General features: G+C 42.8%; 3 protein-coding genes across 3 annotated transcripts; 2 read left to right on the top strand and 1 right to left on the bottom strand.

The window, feature by feature from the left end:
- Positions 1-274: 274 nt before the first annotated feature.
- rpp30 (ribonuclease P/MRP 30 subunit) lies at positions 275-11,011 on the bottom strand. The gene is made up of 11 exons (XM_061708264.1): positions 10,876-11,011; positions 9,089-9,147; positions 8,856-8,978; positions 8,700-8,771; positions 7,732-7,821; positions 6,178-6,294; positions 6,056-6,085; positions 1,654-1,691; positions 751-830; positions 597-671; positions 275-477 (listed from the first exon to the last, which is right to left on the bottom strand). Exons 1-11 carry the CDS (start codon positions 10,955-10,957, stop codon positions 440-442), a joined length of 804 nt encoding a protein of 267 aa, XP_061564248.1. The 5' UTR covers positions 10,958-11,011; the 3' UTR covers positions 275-439.
- Positions 11,012-11,826: 815 nt separating this feature from the next.
- nudt13 (nudix (nucleoside diphosphate linked moiety X)-type motif 13) lies at positions 11,827-21,903 on the top strand. The gene is made up of 9 exons (XM_061707767.1): positions 11,827-11,867; positions 13,647-13,796; positions 13,886-14,028; positions 15,392-15,499; positions 15,605-15,711; positions 16,558-16,683; positions 16,829-16,940; positions 18,221-18,375; positions 20,265-21,903. Exons 2-9 carry the CDS (start codon positions 13,705-13,707, stop codon positions 20,457-20,459), a joined length of 1,038 nt encoding a protein of 345 aa, XP_061563751.1. The 5' UTR covers positions 11,827-11,867; positions 13,647-13,704; the 3' UTR covers positions 20,460-21,903.
- A 719-nt stretch (positions 21,904-22,622) lies between these two features.
- si:ch211-207i20.2 (uncharacterized protein LOC568537 homolog) lies at positions 22,623-26,414 on the top strand. The gene is made up of 5 exons (XM_061707700.1): positions 22,623-22,841; positions 24,487-24,646; positions 24,738-24,796; positions 24,877-24,976; positions 25,058-26,414. Exons 1-5 carry the CDS (start codon positions 22,722-22,724, stop codon positions 26,044-26,046), a joined length of 1,428 nt encoding a protein of 475 aa, XP_061563684.1. The 5' UTR covers positions 22,623-22,721; the 3' UTR covers positions 26,047-26,414.
- The last annotated feature ends 1,024 nt before the right edge of the window (positions 26,415-27,438 follow it).

Below are 27,438 nucleotides of genomic sequence, written 5' to 3'. Positions count from 1 at the left end.
TCTACTGACCACTAGGGGCTGCTTCCAAAAGTGGACCAGTTTCCATCCATCATGTTAAGACACCAGTTGTTCGGCCCCATCAGCTTCCATCACTTGCAGCAGCTGGATCTTCTCTTAGATCTTTTCAGGACCCTTCTAAGTCGACTAATTTGAATACTAGCGAGGACCAGCGGCAAGTGTGGGACGAGGCCAGTAGGCTTGGTCGACCCACAGGCCTCATCGTACCGAGGTCTTCATTTTCTCTCTAAGGTAATAAACTGGACAGGAAGAGATGTATTGGAAAACAAATTTATTGATCCAAGAATCCTTCCCAGAATTCAAGAGATCAACACTTCAAAGAGTCTCTGCTGCTTTTGAAGAGGGACAGAGCGGCTCGAAAGTAATGAACCAGAAGAAGAAGAAATCAGAGTGTGTCCCGTCTCCTCAGCTGTCAATCAGGTCATGTGGGTTTGGCCTTCTTTGCTGCCGGAGCGTCACCTGTACAGGTAAACAAACAGTTGACCGGAGCTGAGGATACTGCCATCGATGGCTGCAGCTGCAGTGAGGCAGCTGCAACACTCATTTTCAAACGCAAGCATGTCACGGAGGAAACCTACAGCGTTCGGAGTCCTGCGGCGCCTCCTGCTGGCTCTTCATGGTGTACACGATGCCGCTGGCCGTCTTCCTGGTTTCTGCCGACACACAAACACACGGCGGTGAACAGTCTGACCAGCAGCCGGTTCCTGACGGTGGTGTCGCGTCACTTCTCACCCCCGTGCAGTAAAGCAGCTCTGCAGGTGCAGGAAACGGCTTCTTTGGCGTCTCCGTCCGACATCCCGAACAGCAGACCTCTGAGGAACCGCGTCAGGAACATAAGACACCCTGCTGAAGAGCTACGGCTGCTACCGGGGCCCTGGGGGCCCATAGACATATAAACGTAGACGCCCCATCGAGCGCTGAGCCGTACGTCAACGACGCCGCCATATTGGATGTGGCAAGACTGCTCTGTAAACTAATACAAGTAAATGGACCTATTTTCATAAAGCACCTTTCTACAAAGAAATTTACGTTTTACGTCTCATTTATTCATTCACACACGCACTAATATACGTGGGAAACAGTTAGGCACCAAATATAATATATTTAATTTCTAAGATGGCAAAAATAAGAACTTTATTGATCCCACATAGGAGTAATTCATGTTATATCAGCTATAGAGAACAAGGTAGTGCCGAAAAACGATATATATCCCCCCTCACAAAAATAAGAATGTTATTTGTTGTCTGAAAAATGGTTCAGATGTTATTTTATTGTCTGAAAAATGGCTCAAATGTTATTTTATTCTCTGAAAAATGGTTAAAATATGTTATTTTGTTACTTGAAATTTTTAAAATATGTTTTGTTGGTGAGAAAATATGTTTCTCTATTTTTCTTATTTTTGTAACGTAAATTTCTTTGTAGAAAGGTGCTTTATGAAAATAAGTCCATTTGCTTGAGTTAGTTTACAGCGCAGTCTTGCCACATCCAATATGGCGGCGATGTTGACGTATCGATGCAGCGGGTAAGAACACTCGATGGGGCGTCTACGTATATATATATATACGTATATACACTCCTGTCTATGCTGGGGCCCCCTGAATAAAGGTCCCAGTGTCAGAATGGGTGGAAGGATACAGGTTGGCGACGTCATACGGTCCTCGGAGCTCCAGAGCCTGAAAACACAAAGATCCTTTCAATACTGACCCCAAACGTCCAAAAACACAAGTATGTCGTCGGCATAGAAACATCAAAGCATCATGTTTACCTGTTTATATTTTAAATTGACATATTTTAACACTGGCTAAACCAAGACACCACCAACACCGCCATCTAGTGGTCATTTCCAAGGACACGCCACATCTTTCCTTTCATCAGACAACTGAAGGCAGGTCGGAGGGTTCTTGACCCTGCAGTTAAACGAGGGCATCTTATCAGCTCAAAGTCCACAAACGTTGATGTTCATCAACAATATTCTCCTTTAAAAACAAACTCGACCACAGTGATCTTTGGAGCAAGCAAAAGCGAACTGGTCCGAAGAGACAGACCAGACTAAGGCCCTGTCCCAATACTCCCCCTAGCCCTACTTTTCAGCCCTACCCCTAAATTTTGCGCGTTCCCGTGAGGGTAGTGGTGTCCCAATTCCTCTTTTCATCTAGGGGGAATGCGGAAAACGAGGGTAGTGTGTATGAATCTAGCCCTTCAGAGCGAGGGATTTCAGATGCACCCTAGCTGACCTAGGGCCAGAAAAATTTCCCAGAATGCTTTTCGTCTTCATTTGCGGACTGAATCAAAAAAAAAAAACATGGCGGACATTTCTTATTTTTTAGATAATAAAATCAATATTTTGAGTTAGTTTCTGCATAAAAATGTGTTTTGATTACATTTCTAGCGAGAAATATATATTTTACTTTCATAATATTCACTCAGTGAATGTACATAATCGTTTGCCCGTTGTTGCGAAGTCTTTTTCAAACCTCGCCAGAATAAAGGCTGATTTATGGTTCCGCGTTACACCAACGCAGAGCCTACGGCATAGGTTACGCAGCGATGCGCGCCGTACACCGTACCCTACGCCGTAGGCTCTGCGTCGATTTAACGCGGAACCATAAATCAGCTCCCGAGCCGGCAGGCGGTTTTGAGCATCTATTAAACCAACATTTATTTTCCTAAATGATTTAGGGGTGGTACTGAACGTAGGGGTAGGGGGAGTATTGGGACAGGGCCCTGGGAAGATTTCAAGTGCCTTAAAATCTGTGGCTTCCTTTTTAGGGGTAGTGGTAGTGAGGGAGGGCTAGTGGTAGAAAGTAGGGGTTGTATTGGGATTGGCCCTAAGGGCGGCAGTTATGGGTCCAAATGCAGACACACCAAAGAGCTGTTACCACTTTTCCACCAAACCGGTTCCAGGGCTGGTTCTGGTTCTGGGGCAGGGCTGCGTTTGGAACCGGGCTTTCTGTTTCCACTGACAAAGAACTGGCTCCGGGACAGAAAACCCGGTTCCAAGGTAGCACCAACTCTTTGCTGGGCCAGAGGAAAGAACCTCTTACATAAGCAGAAGGGGGCGGAGTTATTAAGACCAACAGCAATAGCAAGACTGGGAGACGGCGCCATTTTCAAATAAACGATGAATTAATCTGGATGCAGCAAAGCAGCAGTGGTCTGAGGAGGAGACAACCTGTCTTTTGGCGCTTTGATCCATGGAGGGTGCTACGCAGACCTGGTGCCGGATTCAACAATATGTTCTTAAGAACGATCTTAAGAAATGTCTTAAGATCTAAAATTAAGAAGTTCATAAGAAAGTTCTTAAGTGCAATTCCTCAATATTTTCTTAAGAACTGTCATTTCTTACGAATTTCCTATTTTTCCTACTTAAGAACTTGCATTGCACGCGTCAACAAACTACATTTATACAGGTAGTTTGTGTCTTAACCGTCAGTCACTCACTAATAGGGTTGCAAAGGGGTGGAAAATTTCCCGGTAAATTTCCGGAAACTTTCCGGAAACTTTCCATGGGAAGTTAAGCTGGGGAATTTTGGCAATATTCCAAATTGGAAACTTTCCATGGGAATTATTGGAATTATGGGAATTTATGGGAATTATTGGGAATTTATGGGAATTAACTGGAAATTGGGGGTTATTTAAACAAACTGTATCATATCCAAACATACATGTAAATATTTATTTTGTCATAAGCAGATATCCATGGTCCAATGGTTACAGAAAACCGTCTTGCTGGAGTCAGAAAAAACAGCATCAAATTTGAGGTAGCTACCACCATAATAAGCTAGCCTCTTAAATGGTCAATGAAATGAAAAATAGCTTTCATTTAGCACCTAACTTACCAGCTAGCTAGCTACTGTGTTAATACATTTTTATTTAATATTTGCAAGTTAAACATTAATACCATTATAGATCAAATATATTTACCCCATAATATTATCAAAACTTACTTGACTTTATATAGTCTGTGGGCTCAAATATGTGGCTTCAATAGTCTTGTGCTTTGAGCTCAAATGTGTGGCCTCCAGGCTTCAAGAAATCACCTGTGCATGTGATGGAGGAATGCACAGTGCCTGTAGGGGGCGTGGCCTCAATAGCCCTGCAGTAAGCAATGTGCTGTGTGCATGTGATTGAGGAGTGTACTTGCATTAAATCTGGTTGTTTTAGCCAAGACTATGCTACAATATATTTCCCCCAACTATATTTAAGTTCCCTGTTAAGGGCCAACCTTCAATTCTGTAAATTTCTTATTTATTCCCGTTAATTCCCGTTAATTCCCATATATTCCCGTTAATTCCCATATATTCCCGTTAATTCCCATATATTCCCGTTAATTCCCATGGAAAGTTTCCAACTTTGAAAATTCCCAGAATTTTGCAACCCTACTCACTAAACATGGAGAAGGAGAAAAAGAGATGCAGGAACTTTTCAAGGTTATGGTGGATGAGATTAATGTGCGAAAAAAAAATACTATTGGGGAAAATTAATAATAATTAACTACCACGCTAACTAACATGCTAACAAACAGTTAACTGGCTCTTTGTGTTATTAATTACAAAGTATATCCTCAAACTGTGACCTACTAGTCTAAACTTGTCTAAAATGTGTTGACAAAGGTGATATTAGAGGCTTACCTTTTCACAAAAGACATTTTAAGACAAGGTCATGGTTGTCTTAAAGTTAAAGTCAAGAAAAAATTTGAGAACTTTTATTTCAAGAATACCATTTATTCTTAAGTTTTTTCTTAAGAAGAAACTTAAGAAGAAAGTTGAGAAAATACTTAAGAACTTTTTTGGAGAAGATGACTTCTTCTCTTTTTTCTTCTTAAGACTGAACTTAAGAAAAAAATGACACTTAAGATTTTTTTTCTTAAGAATGTTTTGTGAATCCGGCCCCTGATCCATATTAGAGCAAATACGTTGTTGCTGCTTCAACTTTCATGCAAACGCAGCGACATAACTGACGTTTGCAGTGACGTAATGACGTGGCTCCCCTTAGCACCCAAACTGTGGAAAAACAAACCGGTTTTCAGCTGGGTCGCAAGTTGAACGAGTTACGAACCAGCACCAGCCCTGGAACCGGTTTGGTGGAAAAGGGGTATGTATGAGTCCCTCCCAAAGACAAGAGGGACCAGGCCTTCACCCATGAGGGTGGGCAGGCTCAGCTCTACAGAGCCACGTGGCTCCACCCTCCTGTCGGGGTCACCACCGGCAGCAGGGGACATACGGGATATTTTTCGTTTCACGATGCTCCAAATGTCCCCCGTTGGTGAAGGTTCTGGACGGCAGGCGGGCCCGTCCACCAAGCATTGTTTAAAGGGGAGCTATTATGAAAAACAAGTTTTTTCTTGCTTTAACATATGCGATGCATGAAACCACGCCCACAACTAACTCCGCCGGCCGGAGCTTCCGCCATTTTTTCGTAGCGGTGTATTGTGTCATTCAGGCAGCCAATCCCTTAGCCATAGCCTCCCCGCCCACTCAGAATCCTGCATAGATTATTTATTAAATGAACTGCCAGAAATACGAATGGACTCAAAGAAATACAGACTGCTAATTACGATAACATATTACGCAAAAAAATGTATTCTTTTATTTTGGAAAGGAGAACAGCTGCCCACCTTTGAAATGTTCAAAGAACAAATTATACAATTTCTCCCTTTGGAGAGGTTAACTCTCAAAGGACACGGCCGAGAACAAATGTTCCGTGAACTGTGGTCTCCACTCCTAAATCAATTAGGGGGAGAAAACATGGACTGACATGACTCACTAATTGAGTTGACCATTTGTCAAAAATGTAGCTGCTATCGCATGTATTCACTGTATTTATTAACCATTGTCTGCGTTTATTTTTTGTATATGTTTGGATGTTTTTTTTTTTTTTTTCTTTTCTCTTGTTTTGTTTTGTCAACGCTTGTCGGGGCTCCTACTATAAAACAATAAATAGATATTTAAAAAAAAAAGGCCTGTTTAAAATAGGTATTAGATGCCATAATAGGTCCCCTTTAATGACAGAACGTCGACATTTATCGATGACCAACCTTCTCAGCGGCGCTGGACAGGATCACGTTCTGGAAGAGACGGAAACAGACGTTACGTTCCAGGATGCAGGCGGTAACCGTGATGGGATGCCGCGGTCGACCAATCCGCTGCGAGGACGCACCTTTCCTTTGCAGGTCTCCATCAGGCTGACGGCGTTGGCGATGGTGTAGCGCCTCATGGTGGAATCTCTGATGGCTGCAGAGTACGACACCTCGAACACCACGCCTCGCTCCACGGCCTGAACACGCACCAACACTCTCCTTTAGTCTTAGTAGTTTATGTTTAAAACATAATGCAAAGCAGGAAAGATATCAGCAAAGCTCTTAGAGAAGCAACTGCTGCCACAGATCAGTCTGGAAAGCCGTTTCCAGACTGATTGGTGTCTCAGTGAGAAAGGTTTTTTCACTAGTGGAAAGCATTGGGTGGCGATTCGGGGTTGAAGCATCGTTGTAAAGAACGGAGCAACAATGGACCAACTCCAGAACCAGTACAGAGACCGGTGGTCCCTCAAGAGACCCGGTCAAGTTGCTGCTGCTGGACGTTGGTCCACAAGCGCTTGGATCGCTGACGCTAACCATACGCGATGAAAACCACTTGAGCGCCGCCACCCGTTCATGATGTCAAGCTTTGCCGAATTGAATTGTGGGTTCTGCGCTTTGACGTGAGCATCAGCCAATTCAGCATTGAAGTATGGGGAAATGCTTGTAGTAAATATACTCAGTCTATTTTCATTTTACAAAAAAAGCCATAAGAATAATTAGTAGAAAACAGTATAGTCATTCTTAAAATCCATTATTCCTTCAGTTAAAGCCGTTGAAATTTCTTGAATCAGTGGACCACAGAATTCTGAAAATGATGTGGAAAGCTCATAAAAACATTTTGCCGATCAATATACAGAAAAAAATTGAAAAAAGGAAAATAAGTATAACTTAAAGGGAACAGAGATCTTTAAAAAAAAAAATTCAGGACAAAATTAATGGAACGTGTTTCTGTAAAAGGTATCAGTTTATGGAACAATCTGGATACAGAAGGCAAAGAATGCAAATCAAACATTACATTTAAAAGAATAATAAAAGCCAGTTTGATGAAGAAATATCATGATAATTGTTAAGTTAGGTGGGTTTTCTTTTTTTTCCCCTTTTTTTTTTTTTGACGACAGCTATTTTCTGTTATTTTATAACTTTGTTATAGTTTTGGTTTTGTGTTTTTTTTTTTTGTTTTTTTTTTTTTTTTCAAATTGCGTAATTTGTAATTTGTTTTATTATTACATTAATTGAAATTTGATTTCTTAGGAAAAAGGGACAGATAAAATAAGCTTAGTCTTCTTTCTGTTCCCTTTCATTCAAGGAAAGAGATTTGTTGTAATTATATTGAACTGTTTTGTTTCTTTTAATGAATGAAATAAAGAATAAAAATTAAAAAATAAATAAATAAATAAATATATAATCCGGCCACACAGCCAGTGCTAGCCAATTAAATCGTACAAGTGGGCGTGGCAGTTTCAAAGCACGTGGCTCGTCCGTGTAGCGAGCAGGAAGAAACCTGGTCATTTAAGGATTCGTGACATCAGACCAGCCCTTGAGAGTTATTTATGGTTTTACACAAACGAGACTAATACAATGCAATACAAACATAGCACAGAACATAAAAACCAAGAGGACGTTTGTGTCGTTACCCCGTTGACCGGCGCCCTCTTGAAGAAGAAGGGAAGTTTCTCCGTAACGAAGATGCAGATGATGTCGATGTCGTACAGCATACAGCACGCCTGAGAACACACACAGTCTCAGCACGTTACACTTCAGCAAAACTACCACGTTATTGTCAGGTCATTGTCAGGGACTCCAGCGCTGCAGTGATGCATTCAGGTGTAATCGGAAAGTGGCGTGACTCCCAACGCAACAAAACAGAAAACCCCCATTTAACCATAATTGTGTTCTTTCCATCCTAAAATCTTATCTTTAGTTAAATAAAAGTCAAAAATATTAAATGTAGAATAAATCTGAACCAGTAAATGGTTTTGCTGTTGCGTTTTGGAGATTTGGGTGTCTGAAAACGATCATTTTTGAAACCTGGTTCCAGAGCGGAAAGATTTGGAGACACCGTTTACGTGGTTTCATTGTTACACCACTTCTCTGTCCCCAATGTTTTGCTGCCTGTTTTTGCTTGTTTCCGTCATCACGGCGCCACCAACAGGCCTGAGATGTATTTTACAGCGTTTTCGGGCGTACTGACAACATTCTTGTGCACGCACACATTTACTGACACGTCTCTGTCTTTACGAAGAACGTTTTTGAAATTAAAAGCGCTTCATCTTCGAGTGGCTATAACCTCAGTCAGTTGGAGGATGCAAAAGATTCTGGGAATTTTTTCTGGCAAGTTTTCCAAAAATTCCTGTTAATTCACATGGAAAGTTTGGTGACAATATCATTTTGTGTTAAAGTGAGCTATTGTGACACTAGCTACCACGGTGCTAGCGCCAAGTCGTATTTTTGTATTCCAAAACACAGAGTTGTCTTTTTTTTTTTTTTAACGCCACTTTTTACATTCCCCCCCAACATCGGCTTTGTGATGTCAGAGGGCCGAGATTTATTCTATGTGCACCATCCTGAATGCTGAGATAAACAGCGGCTCGGTGAAGCTCACATGGAAGAGCTTCTCTGTGGTCGGCTGGACGGCGAGGAGGTCGAAGCGTCGATACTCTGGAGTGTTCGGCCTCTGAAAACACAAATTAAAATCTGAGATTTCTTTTACGCCATTCAGTTAACGATCTGTTGATCAATTCTCTGATTCAACACTCACATAATGACTGGAGTCTGACATCACCACCGTCAGCCTGTTCAGCACTCTGATTGGACGAGAGCGACCTTGCACCACAGGCAGCGGATCAATCAGCTCGTTGATCGGTGTTGGGGTGGGGACCTCCTGCAGACAGGAAATAAACTTTCAAAATAAAAAGGTCTGAATTCCAGCGTTCCACTCTTGACGATGTTGTTCTGAGTTGTTCCTGAATGCAGCACAGCAGGTCAACTCACCTGTTTCTTCTTTGTCAAAGGTGTGAAGACGTAGTTGATGGCAATGGTGGAGAAACCAACTGCAGGAAAATAAAGTAAAAAATAAATAAAGAAAGAAAATGCAAGTGATCAATCAGAAATTAGGGTACAAAGACACTTATAGAGATGTAGGGCTTTTTGAGTCCTACAACATTTTACATATACAAATCGGATTTTGGTGAAATCAAACATCTAGCCGAAACTGGTTAATACAATCATGACGATTATGGATGAGGAAGTGATAACGGCCAGCCATTGGCTGAGCCGACTGTCAATCAATCATATTAGAAACTTAATGCTCAATATAAACTCTACTGGTGTGGTTCAACAACATTCACCCCCCTCAGAGTCGTCATGGACGTGGAAATAAAACGATTACGAATGAAACAGTTTTTTGAACCAGACTGTAAATATGTTTATTTCTGCTCTAAAGATGAACTTTTTAAACTCGAGTCAGTGGAGATGGGCTCGCTTTTGCAGACAGTCTCTAGTGGTCAGTGCAGGAACTGCAACCAGTCTTAGTTCATATGAGCGAACTAAACAATATTTTACATTCAGAAATGTCGTTTCACAAAATCTAGGGTTGGAAAATGAGTTTGTATTGTTTTGCAAACCTTTAAAAATAATTAATACAGCCAATAATCAAACTTGTTTCACTTATTTTAGAATGTATGTTTATATATAGCCCTTTTTTTCCTCTTTCCCTGCATATATGATGTTAATAGTAGGTATGCATTTTCTATACTTTATTTCATAGGTAGTTTGTATAGGTGTCAAGTAACGAAGTACAAATACTTTGTTACCTTACTTAAGTAGAAATTTTGGTTATCTATACTTCACTGGAGTAATTATTTTTCAGATGACTTTTTACTTTTACTCCTTACATTTTCACGCAATTATCTGTACTTTTTACTCCTTACATTTTAAAAACAGCCCCGTTACTCTATTTCATTTCGGCCTTTAAAAAAAAAACTATCCAGTTAAATTGCTCCATCCGGATAGAGTGAATTTGGTTGTGGTTGTTTCAGATGTTCTTGTCCAGTTTTGTTCTTACATCCGTTCCCTCAGATTCCTGCAACTAAACTTGGATGTACATTCCAATAAAGGTTAGGATAAATGATAACATGCCTCTGAAGTTTGACTTTTTGCACCATTACAATACTTATAGGCAACTAGTCATCATATCTGCTGCTCTCTGAAACACATGTTAATGCTCAATAGTACACATATATGGTTCTTTAATATATTTGCATTATACTAAGATTCATTCATTTTCAATGGCTTTTGTCCTTAATGGCTTTTTTCCCCCTTACATTACTTTTACTTTTATACTTTAAGTAGTTTTGAAACCAGTACTTTTATACTTTTACTTGAGTAAAAAACTTGAGTTGATACTTCAACTTCTACAGGAGTATTTTTAAACTGTAGTATCTATACTTCTACCTGAGTAATGAATGTGAATACTTTTGACACCTCTGGTAGTTTGTTATGGATGAATATGGAAAAAAGTTAGACAGTTGGGCTTCACAAGAACACAGGTAAGCAGGTAAGCATGCTGGGAAAATACTTGTTTTCAGAGTTGGAAATCCGAGTTCAGAAGGCGTTCCAGTTGAAACATCTGACCCAGATCAATCATTGAACTTATCGATAAGTGCTGTTATCAGCTGCCAGACAGCAGCATGGACATCCGGAGGAGCAGAGTGAGTTCCGGCAACACAAAGAAGCGAACTCGGGTCGTAAAGGTGCAGATTGAGGACCGGGGGACTCACGGTGAGCGGCCGTCTCTACGACTCTCTGCATGCGGCTCCTGTCCGCCGAGAACATCACATTCAGGTCCATGAACGCAGACATGTCTCTGCTGCTGCTGCTGCTGGACCGACATGTGTCTGCAGCCGAAAGGCATGCCGGGAGTTGGAGTTCTGCTGCCATTAACACTGCAGGCGGTTTCTTCCGGAGTTCTAAAAGTAGGAAATTTGCTACGTTACCGCCACCTGCTGGCGTGGAGATTAACTTCAACCACTAGTTATATTTAATTTTACCTTTTTTTTTCAAGAATACAACAATCTATCTATCTATCTATCTATCTATCTATCTATCTTTCTATCTATCTATCTATCTATCTATCTATCTATCTATCTATCTATCTATCTATCTATCTATCTATCTATCTATCTATCTATCTATCTATCTCTTTATATATATATATATATATATATATATATGAAAGAAAGAAAGAAAGAAAGAAAGAAAGAAAGAAAGAAAGAAAGAAATGAGCCATTGAGAATATTGTGATAAAGTTCTTTATTTTCTGTAATGCAATTAAAAAAACCAAAATGTCATACATTCTGGATTCATTACAAATCAACAGAAATATTGCAAGCCTTTTATTATTTTAATATCGCTGATTATGGTTTACAGTTTAAGATTAAGATTCCCAGAATATTCAAATTTTTTGAGATAGGATATTTGAGTTTTCTTAAACTGTAAGCCATGATCAGCAATATTAAAATAATAAAAGGCTTGCAATATTTCAGTTGATTTGTAATGAATCCAGAATGTGTGACATTTTTGCATTACAGAAAATAAAGGACTTTATCACAATATTCTAATTTTCTGAGACAGTCCTGTATATTCTTGAAAAAATAAATAATGGTACATTTAATCTAAAAATCAATACCCGTCTGTTCCGGCAGGGGGCAGCCTTCCGCACTGGAGGGTAAACCTGCAGAAGAAGACGAGGTCGATGCAGCCGCATCTGCAGGTACGTAACCCTAACCCTAACCCTAACCCTCTCGATTACAACACGTGACCTGATCGATGATCCGCGGATCAATACACCAGAGCTCCCTCCGACAAGTTTACACCACCGAAACGAACTGATCCGAACTTTCTACCCGTGTTAAAACAGGAACATGCAGTTCTGTCCGCCCTGACTGTGGTGCAGTTGGTGGTCCGGCCACTAGAGGGCGACAAAGCCACACGTTCATTCTGTATATTCAGCATTTGTGGAGAAATAAAATGTTTTTAATTCGTAGCTTCATGAAAAAGAGCAATTCTTAAATCATTCACTGAGAAGAACTGAAATTATTAGTCAGAAATGTTTCACTTCCTGTTGTGCAAAAGGGTATTAAAAGCTAGAAAAGTGGTGGGAGGGCGGGAGGGTACGGAAGAGTTTTAGGGCCATGCAGGAGAAAAAATATTTGAGAGGGGAAGATTTTTTTTTATTGTGCACTTCGAGAAAAAAGTCGAAATGTCGAGAAAAAAGTCGAAATGTCGAGAAAAAAGTCGAAATGTCGAGATTAATGTTGAAATACAATTTCAAGAATAAAGTCAAAATTCGCCTTTTTTCTCAACAATTCAACTTTATTCACGAAATTTTGAATTTTTTTCTCAACATTTCGACTTTTTTCGCGAAATTGTATTTCAACATTATTCTCGACATTTCGACTTTTTTCTCGACATTTCGACTTTTTTCTCGACATTTCGACTTTTTTCTCGAAATTGTGCTTCAACATTAATCTTGACATTTCGACTTTTTTTTCTCGACATTTCGACTTTTTTCTCAACATTTCGACTTTTTTCTTTAAATTGTATTTCAACTTTTTTCTCAACATTTCGACTTTTTTCTCGAAATTGTATTTCGACTTTTTTCTCGACATTTCGACTTTTTTCTCAACATTTCGACTTTTTTCTCGAAATTGTATTTCAACTTTTTTCTCAACATTTCGACTTTTTTCTCGAAATTGTATTTCGACTTTTTTCTCAACATTTCGACTTTTTTCTCGAAATTGTATTTCGACTTTTTTCTCAACATTTCGACTTTTTTCTCGAAATTGTATTTCAACATTATTCTCGACATTTCGACTTTTTTCTCCTCAACATTTCGACTTTTTTCTCGAAATTGTGCTTCAACATTAATCTTGACATTTCGACTTTTTTTTCTCGACATTTCAACTTTTTTCTCAACATTTCGACTTTTTTCTCGAAATTGTATTTCGACTTTTTTCTCAACATTTCGACTTTTTTTTCTCACATTTCGACTTTTTTCTCAACATTTCGACTTTTTTCTCGAAATTGTATTTCAACTTTTTTCTCAACATTTCGACTTTTTTCTCGAAATTGTATTTCAACTTTTTTCTCAACATTTTGACTTTTTTCTCGACGTGCACAATAAAAAAAAAATCTTCCCCTCTCAAATATTTTTTCTCCTGCATGGCCCTAATACTCTTCCATAGGAGTGTAGTTTGTTCGTTCATTGTTAATTTCTTCACAATTTAACTGTATTATTTCCTATTCTATTTGCTTTTTATTTGAAGTTTTCATGTGTGTGTATGTATGGATATACTATGTATGTATATTTTTGGTATACTATATGTATATGTATGTATATGTTTAACAGGGAAAATGTAAATTGTAATTCAGCGACTAGAATTGTCTTATGTTCTTTTTTCAATAAAAAAACTATTAAAAAAAAAAAAAAAAGGTAGAAAATTCCCTAATTGACGGGTTAAACTGCTGCTAACTGCTCTCCTGTCTGCAGGCAGCAGAACCCACCAGGTCAGTCCAGTCCGGTCCGGTTCAGCCTGGTCCGGCCCAGAATGACAGCACTGGCCAGACCCCTGAGGATCTTGCTGTCCGCCCAACGATGCGTCCTGACCCGCTGCTGCTCCGGCTTCGTGTCCAGGATGAGGTCCAGGAGCTCTCAGAGATCTGGTTGATTGACTGACCGATGGATTAATTGATCACTCGTGTAATAGGCTGATTGATCTGTCCGGTCAGGTACGTGAACCGGCTGAAGCAGGATGACGAGGCGTGTCTCTCAGCGCTGCGGGACGGCCACGTCTTCCTCTTCCACCGTCTGAGTCCTCTGCTGCGGCGCTGCCACGCCGGAACCTTTGGACCAGTTTTCCTCCCCTACTCAGGTACAGAACCAAAACCAGAACCTTAGGGAGACACCTGAGGTAGGACTAGGTAGGTCCAGCCAGGTCTGCTACTGCTGCTACTGTAACTGACTTGTGAGTGACTAGGGGTGTAACAATATATCGTGCCACGAAATTTCACGATACAAAAACGTCACGATACGTGTCGTGGAGGTGACAAAGTGTATCGAGATATTGGGTTATTAATATTAATTTATTGTGTTGACTAGTAACGCGCATCCGACCGCACATCGACCCACGGACCAAAATCTTCCTCCGCTCAGAAGAAACTAGTCCCGTTTTGAGCTCTGAACCTTTACTTATGTAAGTCTGGTGTAGAGTTAAGCTTTACCTTATTAAATTAAACCTTTTTGGGGTCGTTAGTAGGATAAACACGGGGACAACTTCTTCTGAGTTCCAGTGTACTTTAATGTCCCTCAACAGTGTAGGATTTTAGAACATCAACACAGCACCTAGTGCCGTACTGTGGCGTATCACTCCGCCCAATCTAAAACAGACTAACTACAGATAAACTGACTAGTGTCATTATAGTCCCTGATTTACATCAGAATATAAAGAATATATTTATAAAATAATGAACCCTGAATTACCAAAATAACCTTAACAAAAATAAATCTCCTCTTACACTTATAAGGTGAGCATGAATCAATCTTTTTTATGATGTAAAATTGTATGTATTTATTTACTTTTATTTATTTATTTAATTTTAGTTGTTAAATTTCTGGAAAAGAAAAAAGTCAAATCATACATGAGAGAAACTTCACTTTGTGGCAAAATATTTTCACTTGTCTGAAACTGAAGATGAATAATGCAAACCTGACATTTACTTTTAGTTCATTTTGTGGAAAATGGTTGGCCTGGCTTTCTCTTTAAAACTTAAACAGTTATAAAGCATTACAAACTGAAACAATAGGGCAAACGCACAGCATTGTTTTGTATTTTGTGTCTTTCAAATAAAAGACAATTTTTTCCAGTCATATGTTCCTCATTCAAGGTTGTTAAAAAAATACTGCTATAATATCGTATCGTTATCGTGACCTCAATATCGTGTATCGTACCGTATCGTGAGATTAGTGTATCGTTACACGCCTACCTGTGACTAACCTGTGATCCGTCCTGAACCCTTTCGGATTCACTACCTTTGCTCGGAAACCTGCTCCAACAGACCCGAGAACATAAGCGCAGTGACCAGTTAGTTTAGCTTGATGTGTGGAGGGTCTAGCTGGTGCTCGATCGGACCGCTGCTGGTTCTGACACTGTCTCCGTAGCGACAACAGTAACCAGGATGTTTGTTCAGATTTGATGAGATTGGTGAACTTCACCAGCGCTTGTGTTCATGTTCCAGATGTGCAGTCCATCCTGGAGAGATTGGGTTCCGGCGGATCCCTGGTGAAGGAGTCGGTTCTGATTGGTTGTTCTGAACAGAACCAGGCTCAGTTCTGTCTGGATGTTGGTAAGAACACGTAAAGGTCCCGTTACTCTGCCATCGATCCTTCTGACTACCTGATGGCACCACTTTGGATGGATTCTGAGTTCTGGAGGTTCTGGTTGTGCTCAGGGGAGGTGGATCCGGCTGCGGTAGCAGACGCGTGTGGGGGAACCTTCATGGACCTGAGAAGAGCCTTCTTTCTCCTGACGGAAGCCGAGTCCCCTCTGGTAGCAAAGGTGAGGAACTTAACGGACTCTGAGGTTCTTGGTCTGACGGTCACGTCTAGGGCTGGGGATCGATTCAAATGTCAAGAATCGATTTGATTCTTAAGATTCAGAATCAATTATCTAGATTTGATTCGATTCGATCCGATTTGATTCGATTCCAATATTGATTTGGGTTAGTGTTATTAAAACTGTTTTTTGAGCTGTTGCATGAATTATATGACTGTAGTTATGCAAAATATTACTACTAGTATTATATTGATATTCAACAGCAAGTATTAGCAGCTAATGATGCTGTAAGGACCAATCAGCTCCCAGAATGCTGATAGAACTGCTTTCAGAAACATCGTGTGGGTCAGAATTACCAAACAGATCCAGGGAGGAAACAGAGACGGATGAAATCGCTTTTATTTTTTCCCACATTCCGTTTTTATTTGTTCCATTTTCGGTCTATTTTGGTTTTTAATTTTTGAGCATTTGGTTTTTAGCATTTTTTGCAAATGTAACCCCAAGACAGTATATAAAGTAATGAAATATAGACAATTTATGCAATTATAACCTAACACTTTAATGTTTTCATACCTTTAAACATATTTAAAGGCAAAAACATGGCACCAGTTATTCTCGTGTCCAACAAAACATTCCTTTTTTGGGGATAAACAAAAAAATAACCAAAAGTTGTAATGTAATGATGAAAAAAAAAAATACATAAATAAATAAAAGAAGAAAAAAAAAATCGATCTTTAGACATATGAATCGATTTTTAGGAATTAATATGAGAATCGATTTAGAATTGGGAAATCGATTTTTTCAACACAGCCTAGTCACGTCCGGTCCTGACCTCTGTCGACCCCGCAGGCTCAGGCTCTGCTCCGCTGGCATCAGATCAGCAGGTTCTGCAGCGCCACCGGTCAGCCCACCCAAAAGAACCAGGCTGGCAGTCAGAGGTTCTGCAGCGGCAGCTCCATCGTCCACTACCCACAGGTAAGAACACGGACCAGAACCCGGTCTGTCTGAAACCACCCTCTCCTCCACTACCAGGGCAGGTGCAGAGTCAGACTGGTATCGGTCCAGTTTCTGACCAGAATCCGACTGGTTCCTGAAAAGTGTCTTACTGGTTTCCCTGCAGATGTCTCCGGTGGTCATTGTCCTGGTGTCTGATGGGAAACGATGTTTGTTGGGCCGTCAGTCGTCCTTCCCACGGGGGCTGTACAGCGCTCTGGCCGGCTTCTGTGACATGGGTGAGTCTCACCTGTAACTGACCTGTAACTCACCTGTGACCAGTGTTGTTTTTGTCAGCATGTTTCAATTTTAGTTTTAGTCTAGTCTTTGGGTCAAGCTATCATTTTAGTTTTTATTAGTTTTAGTCACGTTCATTCTCCTTTTAGTCGTGTCAAGTTTCAGTCGACTAAAAGTCTGACCATTTTAGTCTAGTTTTAGTCAAAGATTGTATTTAGCCAAACCCATTTTACAATTCAAACAAGGTTATCTTATTATTATATTATTGTTACCTTATAGACTCAAGAATACATTCATTCCAGATACAGAAGACTCTAATTTGAGTTTACAACATATTTATTTTTCTGCATTTCACCCCGTCTTTTTCTTTTTCGAGGGTTGGGTTTTCTTTTCCACGTCTATGTAGGAAAGTGTATCCAAAGATGGAGCCCCAGAGCAGATCCCCGCGTTTCTCTATGTAACTTTGTTTTTAATTGACGTGAACCTAGAGCTCTGCGTTAGCGGCATCAGACTCTAAAGCTTGAGTTATGGTTCTGCGTCAAAACGACGCCGTGCCTACGGCGTGTGGTGCGCGTCGACGCAGACCACACGCCGTCACTGACGTGCACCTCCCGAAAATTGTAACTACTCGTCGAGGCGACGCAGACCACACGCAGACGGAGAGGGCTGTGATTGGTTCGCTTGGAAGCAACGCATTTCCGGTTTCCGGTTTGAAGCAGTCGTGAACTTTCAGCGCTCTTTTCTTCGTGTATTTGTGATTTCGCGGAACCATAAATCAGCCTTTATTCTGCCGAGATCTGAAAAAACTTTGCAACAACGGGCAAGCGAGTGATTATGTACATTCACTGAGTGAATATTATGAAAGTAAAATATATATTTCTCGCTAGAAATGTAATCAAAACGCATTTTTATGCAGAAACTAACTCAAAATATTGATTTTATTCATTAAAAAATTAGAAATGTCCACCATGTTTTTTTGTTTGATTCAGTCTGCAAATGACGACGAAAAGCATTCTAGGAAATCTTTCTTCCCCTCGGTCGGTGAGTCAGCATCTGAAATCCCTCGCTCTAAAGGGCTAGATTCATACACACTAACCCTCGTTATGCCCACTACCCCTAAATGCAAAGAGGAATTGGGACACCACTACCCTCACAGGAACGCGCAAAATGTAGGGCTAGGGCTGAAAAGTAGTGATAGGGGGAGTATTGGGACTGGCCCTAAGTCATAATTTCCGTTGGCGAAAGCAACTTCACCTGTGACTCACCCGTGTGCTCCTTCCAGGGGAGACTCTGGAGGAGACCCTGCGTAGGGAGGTGGCGGAGGAGGTGGGTCTGGAGGTGCAGAGCATCTCCTACAGCTCCTCCCAGCACTGGCCCTTCCCTCACAGCTCCTTCATGGTGGGCTGCCACGCCACTGTCAGCCCCGCCCACACTCAGGTGACCTCACACAGGTGTATTTCTGAGGGTCACACTCCCCTTTGACCAGTACTCGAGTTGTAAAAAAAAAATCAGGGGGGATGGTGGATTTTATCATATGGGGACAGATAATTTGTGCTGATTACAAATAATATAATATATTACAAATAATAGCACTGACCAAAACACCTGCAGAAATACTGCAGGAATGACATAGCAGCAGTTAAATGCAGCCTTCTGTAAGCTTTAAATATCCACTGGGCTTACATATAATACATAAAATACACAACAATAAAAAAACAGTTTCTGAACTTATCAATATGACTCTGTCCTTCACAGGATAAGTAAACAGGATAAGTAAAATGGATCACTATATATATATTTGTCTTATTTCTAGTTAAAATGTCTCATTTTAGTAAAAAAAATCTCATTACACTTAAAACAAGACTCATCACTGGAAAAAACAACAATTTTCACCTGTTTCAAGTAGATTTTCACTTCAAATAAATGTTACACCGTGTCCACACTGCATGCGACGCGAGCGAGCGTCAGCGTCAAAAACAGTTCCATTGCTTTATTTTTTATTTTTTGTCTACACTGGTTGCGAGCGACGCGGCGCGATGCGGCGCGCCGTTTTGAGCTGGACTTTTGTCGCACGCCCTGCTTCTATTTTCTTCCCGTCGCTCGCTTTGAAAGCCGGTTGAAAGTTGAAAAAAAAAAGTTGAAAGCGCTGTAGGAAACAGTGATTTCAATACAAGAACCTCAATAAAGTGGCAGCTGGCTGGAGGGAGATCGCCAAGGAGCTGGAAGGTTCTGATAAAATAATAAGATATAATAAGAATCTTATCTTAATCTTATTAGGGCTTAATTTGTGCCGGATCCAACAAGATCTGGTACCTATTTGGTCATTTCTCGTGTCCTCTGCTTTTTTCCCACATCCCAGTAATGATCTGACATGTTTGCTGCATTTAACACCACGAACACGCCGGTCACTCCAGCTGTTCGCTGTGTGATTGTGTCACCACACTCCGTTATTTTGTTCGTTTTTTTCCCCACTTTGGTCGGACGTTAGACCTGCTTCTATTTTCTTCCTGCCGCCTGCGTTAAAAGTCGGTTGAAAGCGCTGTAGGAAACAGTCATGGATGAGGACGGCTGATCCAGTTAGTTGAAATGAGAAGTTATCTCTATGATTCCTCCTCATTTCACTACAAAAACCTCAATAAAGTGGCAGCTGGCTGGGGGGAGATGGACAGAGAGCTGGCAAAGGGAGCGCACGGGCGGTTGGTGGGGCGAATAAAAGGCGAGTCTCGGGCGGGTGAATAAAGGGAGATTTATGGTTCCGCGTAAAATCGACGGCGTAGCCTACGGCGTAGGGTACGCGGCGACGCGCACCGTTCGGTGAGTGCGCCGCGTACCCTACGCCATAAGGTCTGCGTTAGTGTAACGCGGAACTAGTAAGTAAGTAAGTAAGTAAGTAAGAACTTTGTAAGTAGACAAATCTGCCAGGGGAACAATATCTTTTTTGCTTGTAATAAGAAGATAAATCTTGTCCCACTGGCAGATTTTCCTACTTATTTCAAGTGAAAATTTACTTGAAACAGGTGAAAATTGTCAAATAAGTTATTTTTCTGGTGATGACTCTAAATGTTGAAATAGCAGTAAAACCACATTCATTGATGAAATGACATAAGGGATGGAAAGGGGGGATGGCAGTTTTACAGGGGGATAATTTTTACCGTTTTTATTTCAGGGGGGATGCCATCCCCCCTCATTCCCCCCTCAACTCCAGTACTGGTCACACTCCCCTTTGACCTCAGAATGGTTGTATGGTTAAAAAGGTGCAGCGCCCCCTGGGGGACGCCCTGGCTGCAGGGGAACGAGTCATGTGACCTCTGTGGTTTCCTGTCCAGCTGGACGTGGACCACTCCGAGCTGGAGGACGCCCGGTGGTTCACCCTGGAGGAAGTCTCCTGCGCCCTGCGGGTGAAGACCCCGCCCAGGGAAGGCGACCCCTCCGTCCTCTGGGTGCCGCCCAAACACGCCGTCGCCAATCATCTCATCAGGGAGTGGACAGACGGCCAGCGCCGGGGCGACAACACAGGGTGACGACCTCTTGACCTCCAGATCCTTCCTACTTCTTCTTCTGTGGTGTTTTCAGCCTCTGCTGCCACCAAACTAAACGAGTGAAACAAATGAGGCAGAAAACCAAATCTTTGGACAGATTCAAAGGAAACAAAGTGATGAACAAATGATGAATCCAGAAAACAGACCGCGAGGGAAGGGCCAACTGGCATCTCAACATCCAATCAAAATTCAGAGGCCAGTATTTAATAAGGACCGAACTTTATGAACTTGTTCATGATGGGATGTGGAAAAATGTACTAAATGTGTAACCATGTGGGCCTTCGGGAGCTTCATGTATTTTATCATATCTTGTCTTTATAACATTTCGATTCTGTTTCTTACAGTCGTATGAGAAGGACATTAAAATAATGTCCTTATTTAAAGAGTTGTGATAATTCAAACCACCAACAGTTAAAAGCTGCTGGACGGATCTGATCTACTCTTCTTCATCCTGACTTTCTTTCAATTTCAGCCAAATGTGGGAAACTTTCTCGTGGCCACGTTGCTGCTTAATTTATTACTTTTATCATCTTTATTGTTTTAAATATCCAGTAGCAGAAGCAGAACCGTTTCTTTCCAGAAGCAGACGGACGGAGCCCCGACGCTACGAGACCAGCCTCATGTAGGATGTGTGGGAGGAAATAAACGGGCTTCTTCGTGTGTCGCCACCTAAATACCAGCATTTACCTGCATGACTGTGAAAATGAATAAATAATACTTCAGACGTGCGTAGATATGTCTTTACGCCACATCTCGAAGGTCTTACTGACTGGTTAACTGGTGGTTCTGGATCGCCTGTGAGTGGACTGGGCACCTGTCCAGGTGAACAAAAATGTTTTCTCGGACATTTGCGAGTGTATAAAGCGATTAGCTTTCACTTCAGATGGATCTATCCTGTTTTCCTTGTAAAGCGCAACATTAATAAATGGACACGTCAGTTTGAAGGGTGTGAACTCTAAAATACTCCACAACTGTGGTATTATTTAGTGTATTTAATTTAAAAAAAATACTTTAAGGAAACAAAATATTGAAAAACTAATTTTTGGCCACAAAATAAGATTTTGAGGTCATGTGGTACTATTGGGAGTGGTAGCCTAGAGGTTACAGAGGAGGCCTGGGGTAATCCAGGTTCAAGCCCCTGGATTGCAACCGAGGTCAACCACTTTGGGCCCCCGAGCAAGGCCCTTAACCCTTAGAGAGAGCCCTGCAGAGGGTGATCAACAGATTGAAGATCTTACTGGGCACACATAGCAGGGTGATCCCTCCAGCAAGCTGTTTAGCTACCATTCCACTGCCCACTTGACATTTACCTGCTGTTTACATCTTATTTTTGCTTTGTATGTATTCTCTAACATGGTATGTAGCCTACTAAGAGGAAAACTCGAGAACAACTGTTAGGAGCTGATTTGTCTGATAAATGCATTTATAGCTGAAAATGTATTTCAACATCTTGAGGACTGAATTGTTTTTTACGTCTGAACATAATATCACACACATTTTCATAATTTCATGTGAAACGTTCACATTTAAGGACCTGCCTTTATAGAAATTGTCAGTGGAACAGCATATACAGGGGTTCTGTTTTCACCAGGAAACATGACTCTGTTGATAATTGAGGAATGAAACGACAGATGCACTAAATACCAGGCACTGTTAATGTATGTTTAAAAATATTTTCTCATCTACTCTTCTGGCTGTGAGATTTAATCTAACTTTGTGCTTTGAAAGTACTAAAAACTGGATGATACATAGCTTTGTTCCCTGTTGCGTTAACTTGAGTTTGCAATGACTTGCTGCTGTTCTTCACATCCTTCTGACCTCCTAGAATAACTTTAAAACTTAAGTAACACACCATCGTTCCTCTTGAGCAATATTTGCTCCATCACTGAGAATGTTGGTTGTGAATTTTGCCTGAAATGTTTTTCTCTGTCCGACTAGAATTACGGAGGATTTTATGAGAACAACCCCACCACACGTCTGGAGTGTGCATGTGCATTTACTGTGCAGGAACACTTTGCCATTTATTTTGTAAATAAAATAGTTTTTCATAATAAAAAAAAAAAAAAAAAAAAAAAAGGATTGGCAGAACACTGGCAGGGACACGGAGGAGTAAACGGAGGCGGAACGCTGAGCCCACCGGAAGCTGTTCCACCCGGACCAGGAGCAGCGTGACTCTCGGCGGCGGCGTGTGTTGATGGATCCGGGCGGGTGTTGTCGTCTCTGACGGGGCTGTGCGGGGCCGGGATGAGCTCTGCGGGGACGGGCTCCGCGGGGATGCTCTGCCGGCTGGCCGCCGTCATGGAGTCGCTGGTCCACGCCGCGGTGGCGGAGCTGCAGACGCTGCTGGAGGGAGAAGAGCCGATGGTGAGGGGGGGACACGTCTCCAACATACCTGTCAAGTCTCCCGTTTTGGCCGAGAAACTACCGTATTTTACCCCTCTTTCCCGCCGTCCTCCCATATTAGTATTTACCCGTAAATTTCCCGTTTTATAATATAATCATTTTTAAACTGCAAACTGAATTGTCACTAGCCTCGCGAGAACTGCCCCCTGCTGTATCCTGTGTGGCAGTTCTCGCGAGGTTAGTGGCAACAACGGGAGCAAACTCGGAAAAACAAATCAGAGAGAAGAATAGAATAGAATACTTTATTGTCAATGTACCTGGGTACAGTGAGATTGAAAGCAGCATCACCTCTCCAGGACAAGAAAAATAAGAACAATAGTGCAAACAATAAGAAATATAAGAAATATAAATAATATAAAAAAAGGTCAAGGGGCATTTGAATAGTGAAGACAGATGATAGTATATAGTTACACATGTAGTGGAATATTGCACAGGTAGTCCGGGAGAAGTATTGCACGGTAAAAAAACAGTAACGAAGACATTCACGTTTTATTCAGAGCGGTTATGGCTTTGGGGAAAAAGCTGTTTTTAAGTCTGTTAGTTTTTGATCTGATGACTCTGTAGCGTCTTCCTGAAGGAAGCAGGTCAAACAGGTCAGAGACCTAAGAGATGGATGGATGTAAGAACCAGAGAGAAGACATTTTTGCTAAAAAAAAAAAGCAAACACTTCGTGTAAATATGTCTAAAAATGCGAAAACAAATTTACCTTCCTAAAGAGGAGCAGGATGGGGCTCAGTTACGCTTTGTGAAAGTTATTTCAGCTGGAGGCACAGGAACATGCGTCTGTGTCATCAGTCATGAATGCCAGAGAGTCACATGAGTGAAAATGACAAATTAAAATAAAATGTAAATGTTTCACTTGAAGACAATCAATATATATGTAAACTGAAAATATATGTGCTTTAATTCCCCTTTGTGTTTTCATTGAGGCTTTTTATAGGAATTACATACATAGGAATGTCCATAGCATTTCAGTGTCAACAAAGGTCGGCCAATCAGATTCTGAGCATATAATTGTAGTTTGTAAGTGCTTGACAGATAGTTATTTTGGATTTCTCGTTAATCTCTTAAAATGTAAGATACTGGACTTCGGTTGGGCTGGTGCGATAGCACCGGATAATTTCCTGTTTTTTTTAAAGGAGCTTGAGGCCGGATTGACGCAGGATTTATGAAAAAAATTCGTATACATTTTAAGTTTTCTAGTAATAATGTCAGATGAAGCGTTCCAAACCCAAAAGAATGAGCCCTCTAGTGTATCTCTCCGTTGCCTTGAACAGGCTGTGTGCTGCAAAATGTGCTGCAATTCGGGCCCAAATTTCCCGCACTGGGCTGTGGATGTGACGTCACATGACGCTGCATGCGCGTTCTCCCCGTTCTCCCGTGCCGGCTTCGCTGTTGGCTGCAGTACCCCCAACGGCTGTCGTGGTGAAGGGTGGCGCTAGAGAGTCTCATTTCTTAAAAGGAGCCTCATGCTCCTTTAAATCCAAAACTTGACAGCTATGTTTCAGGGCCGTGTTTCTGGTTTTCCTATGAAACTCAGAGGTGGAGGTAGATGTGGAGATGGAGGTGGAGACTCGACACCAGTATGATTGACTTTCACCTGCAGGTGATGTTTGCGTCCGTCATGGAGGTACTGGGGAACGAGGCTCTGGGGAAGATCCTGAACATCGTGGAGGAAACCCGGCTGGTGGTGGAGCTGCAGTCGGGGCGGAGCGGCAAGAAGCTGCAGATCAGGGTCCTCAATATCCTCCGCAACTCTGACGTGGGTACGTACGGGCCCGGGCCCCCGTCCCCAGGCCTCCGTTGTTGCCCGACAGCACAGGCGACGTCCGACTAACCGCGGTCCGTTCCTCGCAGGGCTGGAACACTCGTACGGAGTCAGAGAGCAGAGCTGTGACGCGGACCAGCTGTCCCAGGTAAGACGCACCACCCGAGTCCGTGTCTGTTGCTGCATTCGCCCACCTGACCCCGGCTGCGGTGCGTCGTATCGCTACAGGCCAGACCGGAGGAAGACGACAGGCCCGAGACTCCGTTCGTGCCGGCTGTCACCGTCAAAGACGTGAACGGAAACATCGACCTGGGAGCCATCGCAGAGAGTGAGCGCCTTAAAGTCCAGACTTGTGTCCGACCGGAACCTGATGTTTGATCTGAAACCCTGTTTGTCCGTTTCCTTGCAGGAGCTCGTGTGGACGCCGATCCGCCGCCTCCACCGGGGGGGTCTGGCCCGCCGCAGGAAGACCCCCAGAAGTTGTTGGCGTGTTCCGTTTGCGAGAAGTCCTTCTCGTCTCCGGGCAACCTGAAGGCGCACCAACTGATCCACACGGACGAGAAGCCGTTCCCCTGCAGCGTCTGTGGCCGGGCCTTCCGCCAGCGCCAGAGCATGCAGAACCACATGCGCACGCACACCGGCGAGCGCCCGTTCGAGTGCACGCAGTGTGGGAAGCGCTTCTCCAAACCGGGGCAGCTCAAGACCCACTCGGTCATCCACACCGGCGAGAAGCCGTTCGTCTGCGAAGTGTGCGGCCGGCGCTTCAACCTGCTGCAGAACCTGCACCGCCACACCGTCATCCACACCGGTGAGAAGATCTACGTCTGCAACGTCTGCGGCAAAGGCTTCACGCGCGCCGTGGCGCTCAAGACGCACCAGCTCATCCACAGCGGCCAGAAGCCCTTCACGTGCGAGCAGTGCCACAAGACGTTCCGGCACGCCGGCAACCTCCGCAACCACGTGAGGATCCACAGCGGCGTGCGGCCCTTCCGGTGCGAGCTCTGCGGGAAGACCTTCCGGCAGTCGGTGAACCTGAAGATCCACCGGCGGATCCACACCGGCGAGCGGCCGTTCAAGTGCCGCGAGTGCGGCAAGATGTTCAGCCAGCAGAGCAGCCTGATCTCGCACCGGCGCGTCCACTCGGAGGAGAAGCCCTTCCAGTGCCACTTATGCGACAAGAAGTTCAACAACGCCAACAGCCTGAAGCTGCACATCCGCGTCCACACCGGCGAGAAGCCGTACACCTGCGACATCTGCGGCCGGGCCTTCAGCCAGGCCAGCCACCTGCGGACGCACCAGAGACACGTACACGGCGGCGGCAAGCAGTTCATCTGCGACAAGTGTGGGAAGAGGTACGCGGACCAGCGGAACCTGACCCTGCACAAGTGCTGCTACTAGTGACGCCGCGCCGAGGACGTGCCAGTTTTCATCGATGTCTGCAGCTGCGATACTTGAATGTTTTGTTCCAAAAGAATAATATTTTTTCAGGTTTACACGAACGCGTTGATGACGTGGACCTGCCTGACCAATCAGAGCTCACGCGTTCAGGGGTCGCCACCCGCCACGAACACTTCAAACAGTATACCACCTGTCGCCATGGAGATGGCTCCAACCCTACCTGTGACGGCATTCTGTTGCTGCGCTCTCATTGGTCGAGGCATTGAATTTAAGTATTGATGACAATGAACCTTCTTCAGAAGGTGTTTTTTATACATTTTTATGTTGGAAAAAATGAGAATAAAATGTGTTCAAAATTCAAAAAAGAATTTGATTGAACTACAAAGACGACCAGGGTCTGGATCCAAACCTGCAGTTCCTCTACTGGCCACCAGGGTCTGGGTTCAACAGTGAGTAGTGATGGTGTTGTGAAACCAGAGGTTTTGATCATAGACGGTATAAAACAATCAACAAAGTATTGGGTCACGTGACCCAGTGGTTTCCGAAAAACGGGCACAGTGAGCTGATGAGACGCCCACTCGTCAATCAAAGTTAGCTTCGGTCCAAATCGCTTCATCAGAACCTGAAATAACTGCTAAGCTGCTGTCAGACCCACCCTGAAATTAAACGATTGAGACCACAACGGTTCTTTGAACCAGACTTTAAAGGGAAAGTTTTTTTTTTTACAACCTGGACCTTATTTCTGGCATTTTTTATGGTCGTATACTCACCCAGGCAAGTTTGGTGTCATTTGGAGTCCTTCGGAAGATATTAGGAGTTTTGTGCGAGCCTCTTCTCCATATAACGGTAGTGAACGGGGCACCGAGGGACACAGACGATGCAGCGTCTAAATAACACATGATTGCCGCGAAACTCTTCATTTCTTTTATGAATCACTAGATCTGCTTCCAGGACCTGTTGTCTACATCCGGGGCTTTGTGTGTAACAAATAAATCAGTTTGTAAACAAGACCTCTGAACTCATGACGTCATCTCTGTGCGCGCACTCTGTCCTCCGTTCAGTGAGCTCTTCAGCCGTATACTCTGGCTCAAAACGGTAAGGACGTCCATCATATTCAAAGTCGTCGTCCACAACGTTAGTTAATACGGTTCGGACCGTATTAACTGCCGAAGGAATGGCATAAATTGTGCCAAAATGACGCGATTAATTCAAAATGGCCGACTTCCTGTTCGGTTTTGGCCATGGCGCCAAGAGACTTTTCTTTAAATTCCGACATGATACAGGTGTGTACCGATTTTCGTGCATGTACGTCAAACCGTATTGTGGGGCTTGAGGCACGAAGTTTTCTAGGGGGCGCTGTTGAGCCATTAGGCCACGCCCATTAATGCAAAC

This window comes from Cololabis saira, chromosome 19, assembly GCF_033807715.1.
Source record: "Cololabis saira isolate AMF1-May2022 chromosome 19, fColSai1.1, whole genome shotgun sequence".
Lineage (NCBI taxonomy): Eukaryota > Metazoa > Chordata > Actinopteri > Beloniformes > Belonidae > Cololabis > Cololabis saira.
The sequence above is the reverse complement of the archived record's forward strand: the minus strand, read 5'-3'. Positions and strand labels throughout refer to the sequence as shown.

Excerpts from the sequence above, each read along its gene's own strand:
- rpp30 (XM_061708264.1), bottom strand. The coding sequence starts at position 10,957 with ATGTCTGCGTTCATGGACCTGAATGTGATGTTCTCGGCGGACAGGAGC. Across the intron at positions 9,148-10,875 it reads CGTAGAGACGGCCGCTCACC|TTGGTTTCTCCACCATTGCC; the intron begins GTGAGTCCCCCG and ends ATTTTCCTGCAG. Across the intron at positions 478-596 it reads GCCGCAGGACTCCGAACGCT|GTGACGCTCCGGCAGCAAAG; the intron begins GTAGGTTTCCTC and ends TTACCTGTACAG.
- nudt13 (XM_061707767.1), top strand. The coding sequence starts at position 13,705 with ATGACAGCACTGGCCAGACCCCTGAGGATCTTGCTGTCCGCCCAACGA. Across the intron at positions 14,029-15,391 it reads AGTTTTCCTCCCCTACTCAG|ATGTGCAGTCCATCCTGGAG; the intron begins GTACAGAACCAA and ends TTCATGTTCCAG. Across the intron at positions 15,712-16,557 it reads AGTCCCCTCTGGTAGCAAAG|GCTCAGGCTCTGCTCCGCTG; the intron begins GTGAGGAACTTA and ends TCGACCCCGCAG.
- si:ch211-207i20.2 (XM_061707700.1), top strand. The coding sequence starts at position 22,722 with ATGAGCTCTGCGGGGACGGGCTCCGCGGGGATGCTCTGCCGGCTGGCC. Across the intron at positions 22,842-24,486 it reads TGGAGGGAGAAGAGCCGATG|GTGATGTTTGCGTCCGTCAT; the intron begins GTGAGGGGGGGA and ends TTTCACCTGCAG. Across the intron at positions 24,797-24,876 it reads ACGCGGACCAGCTGTCCCAG|GCCAGACCGGAGGAAGACGA; the intron begins GTAAGACGCACC and ends GTATCGCTACAG.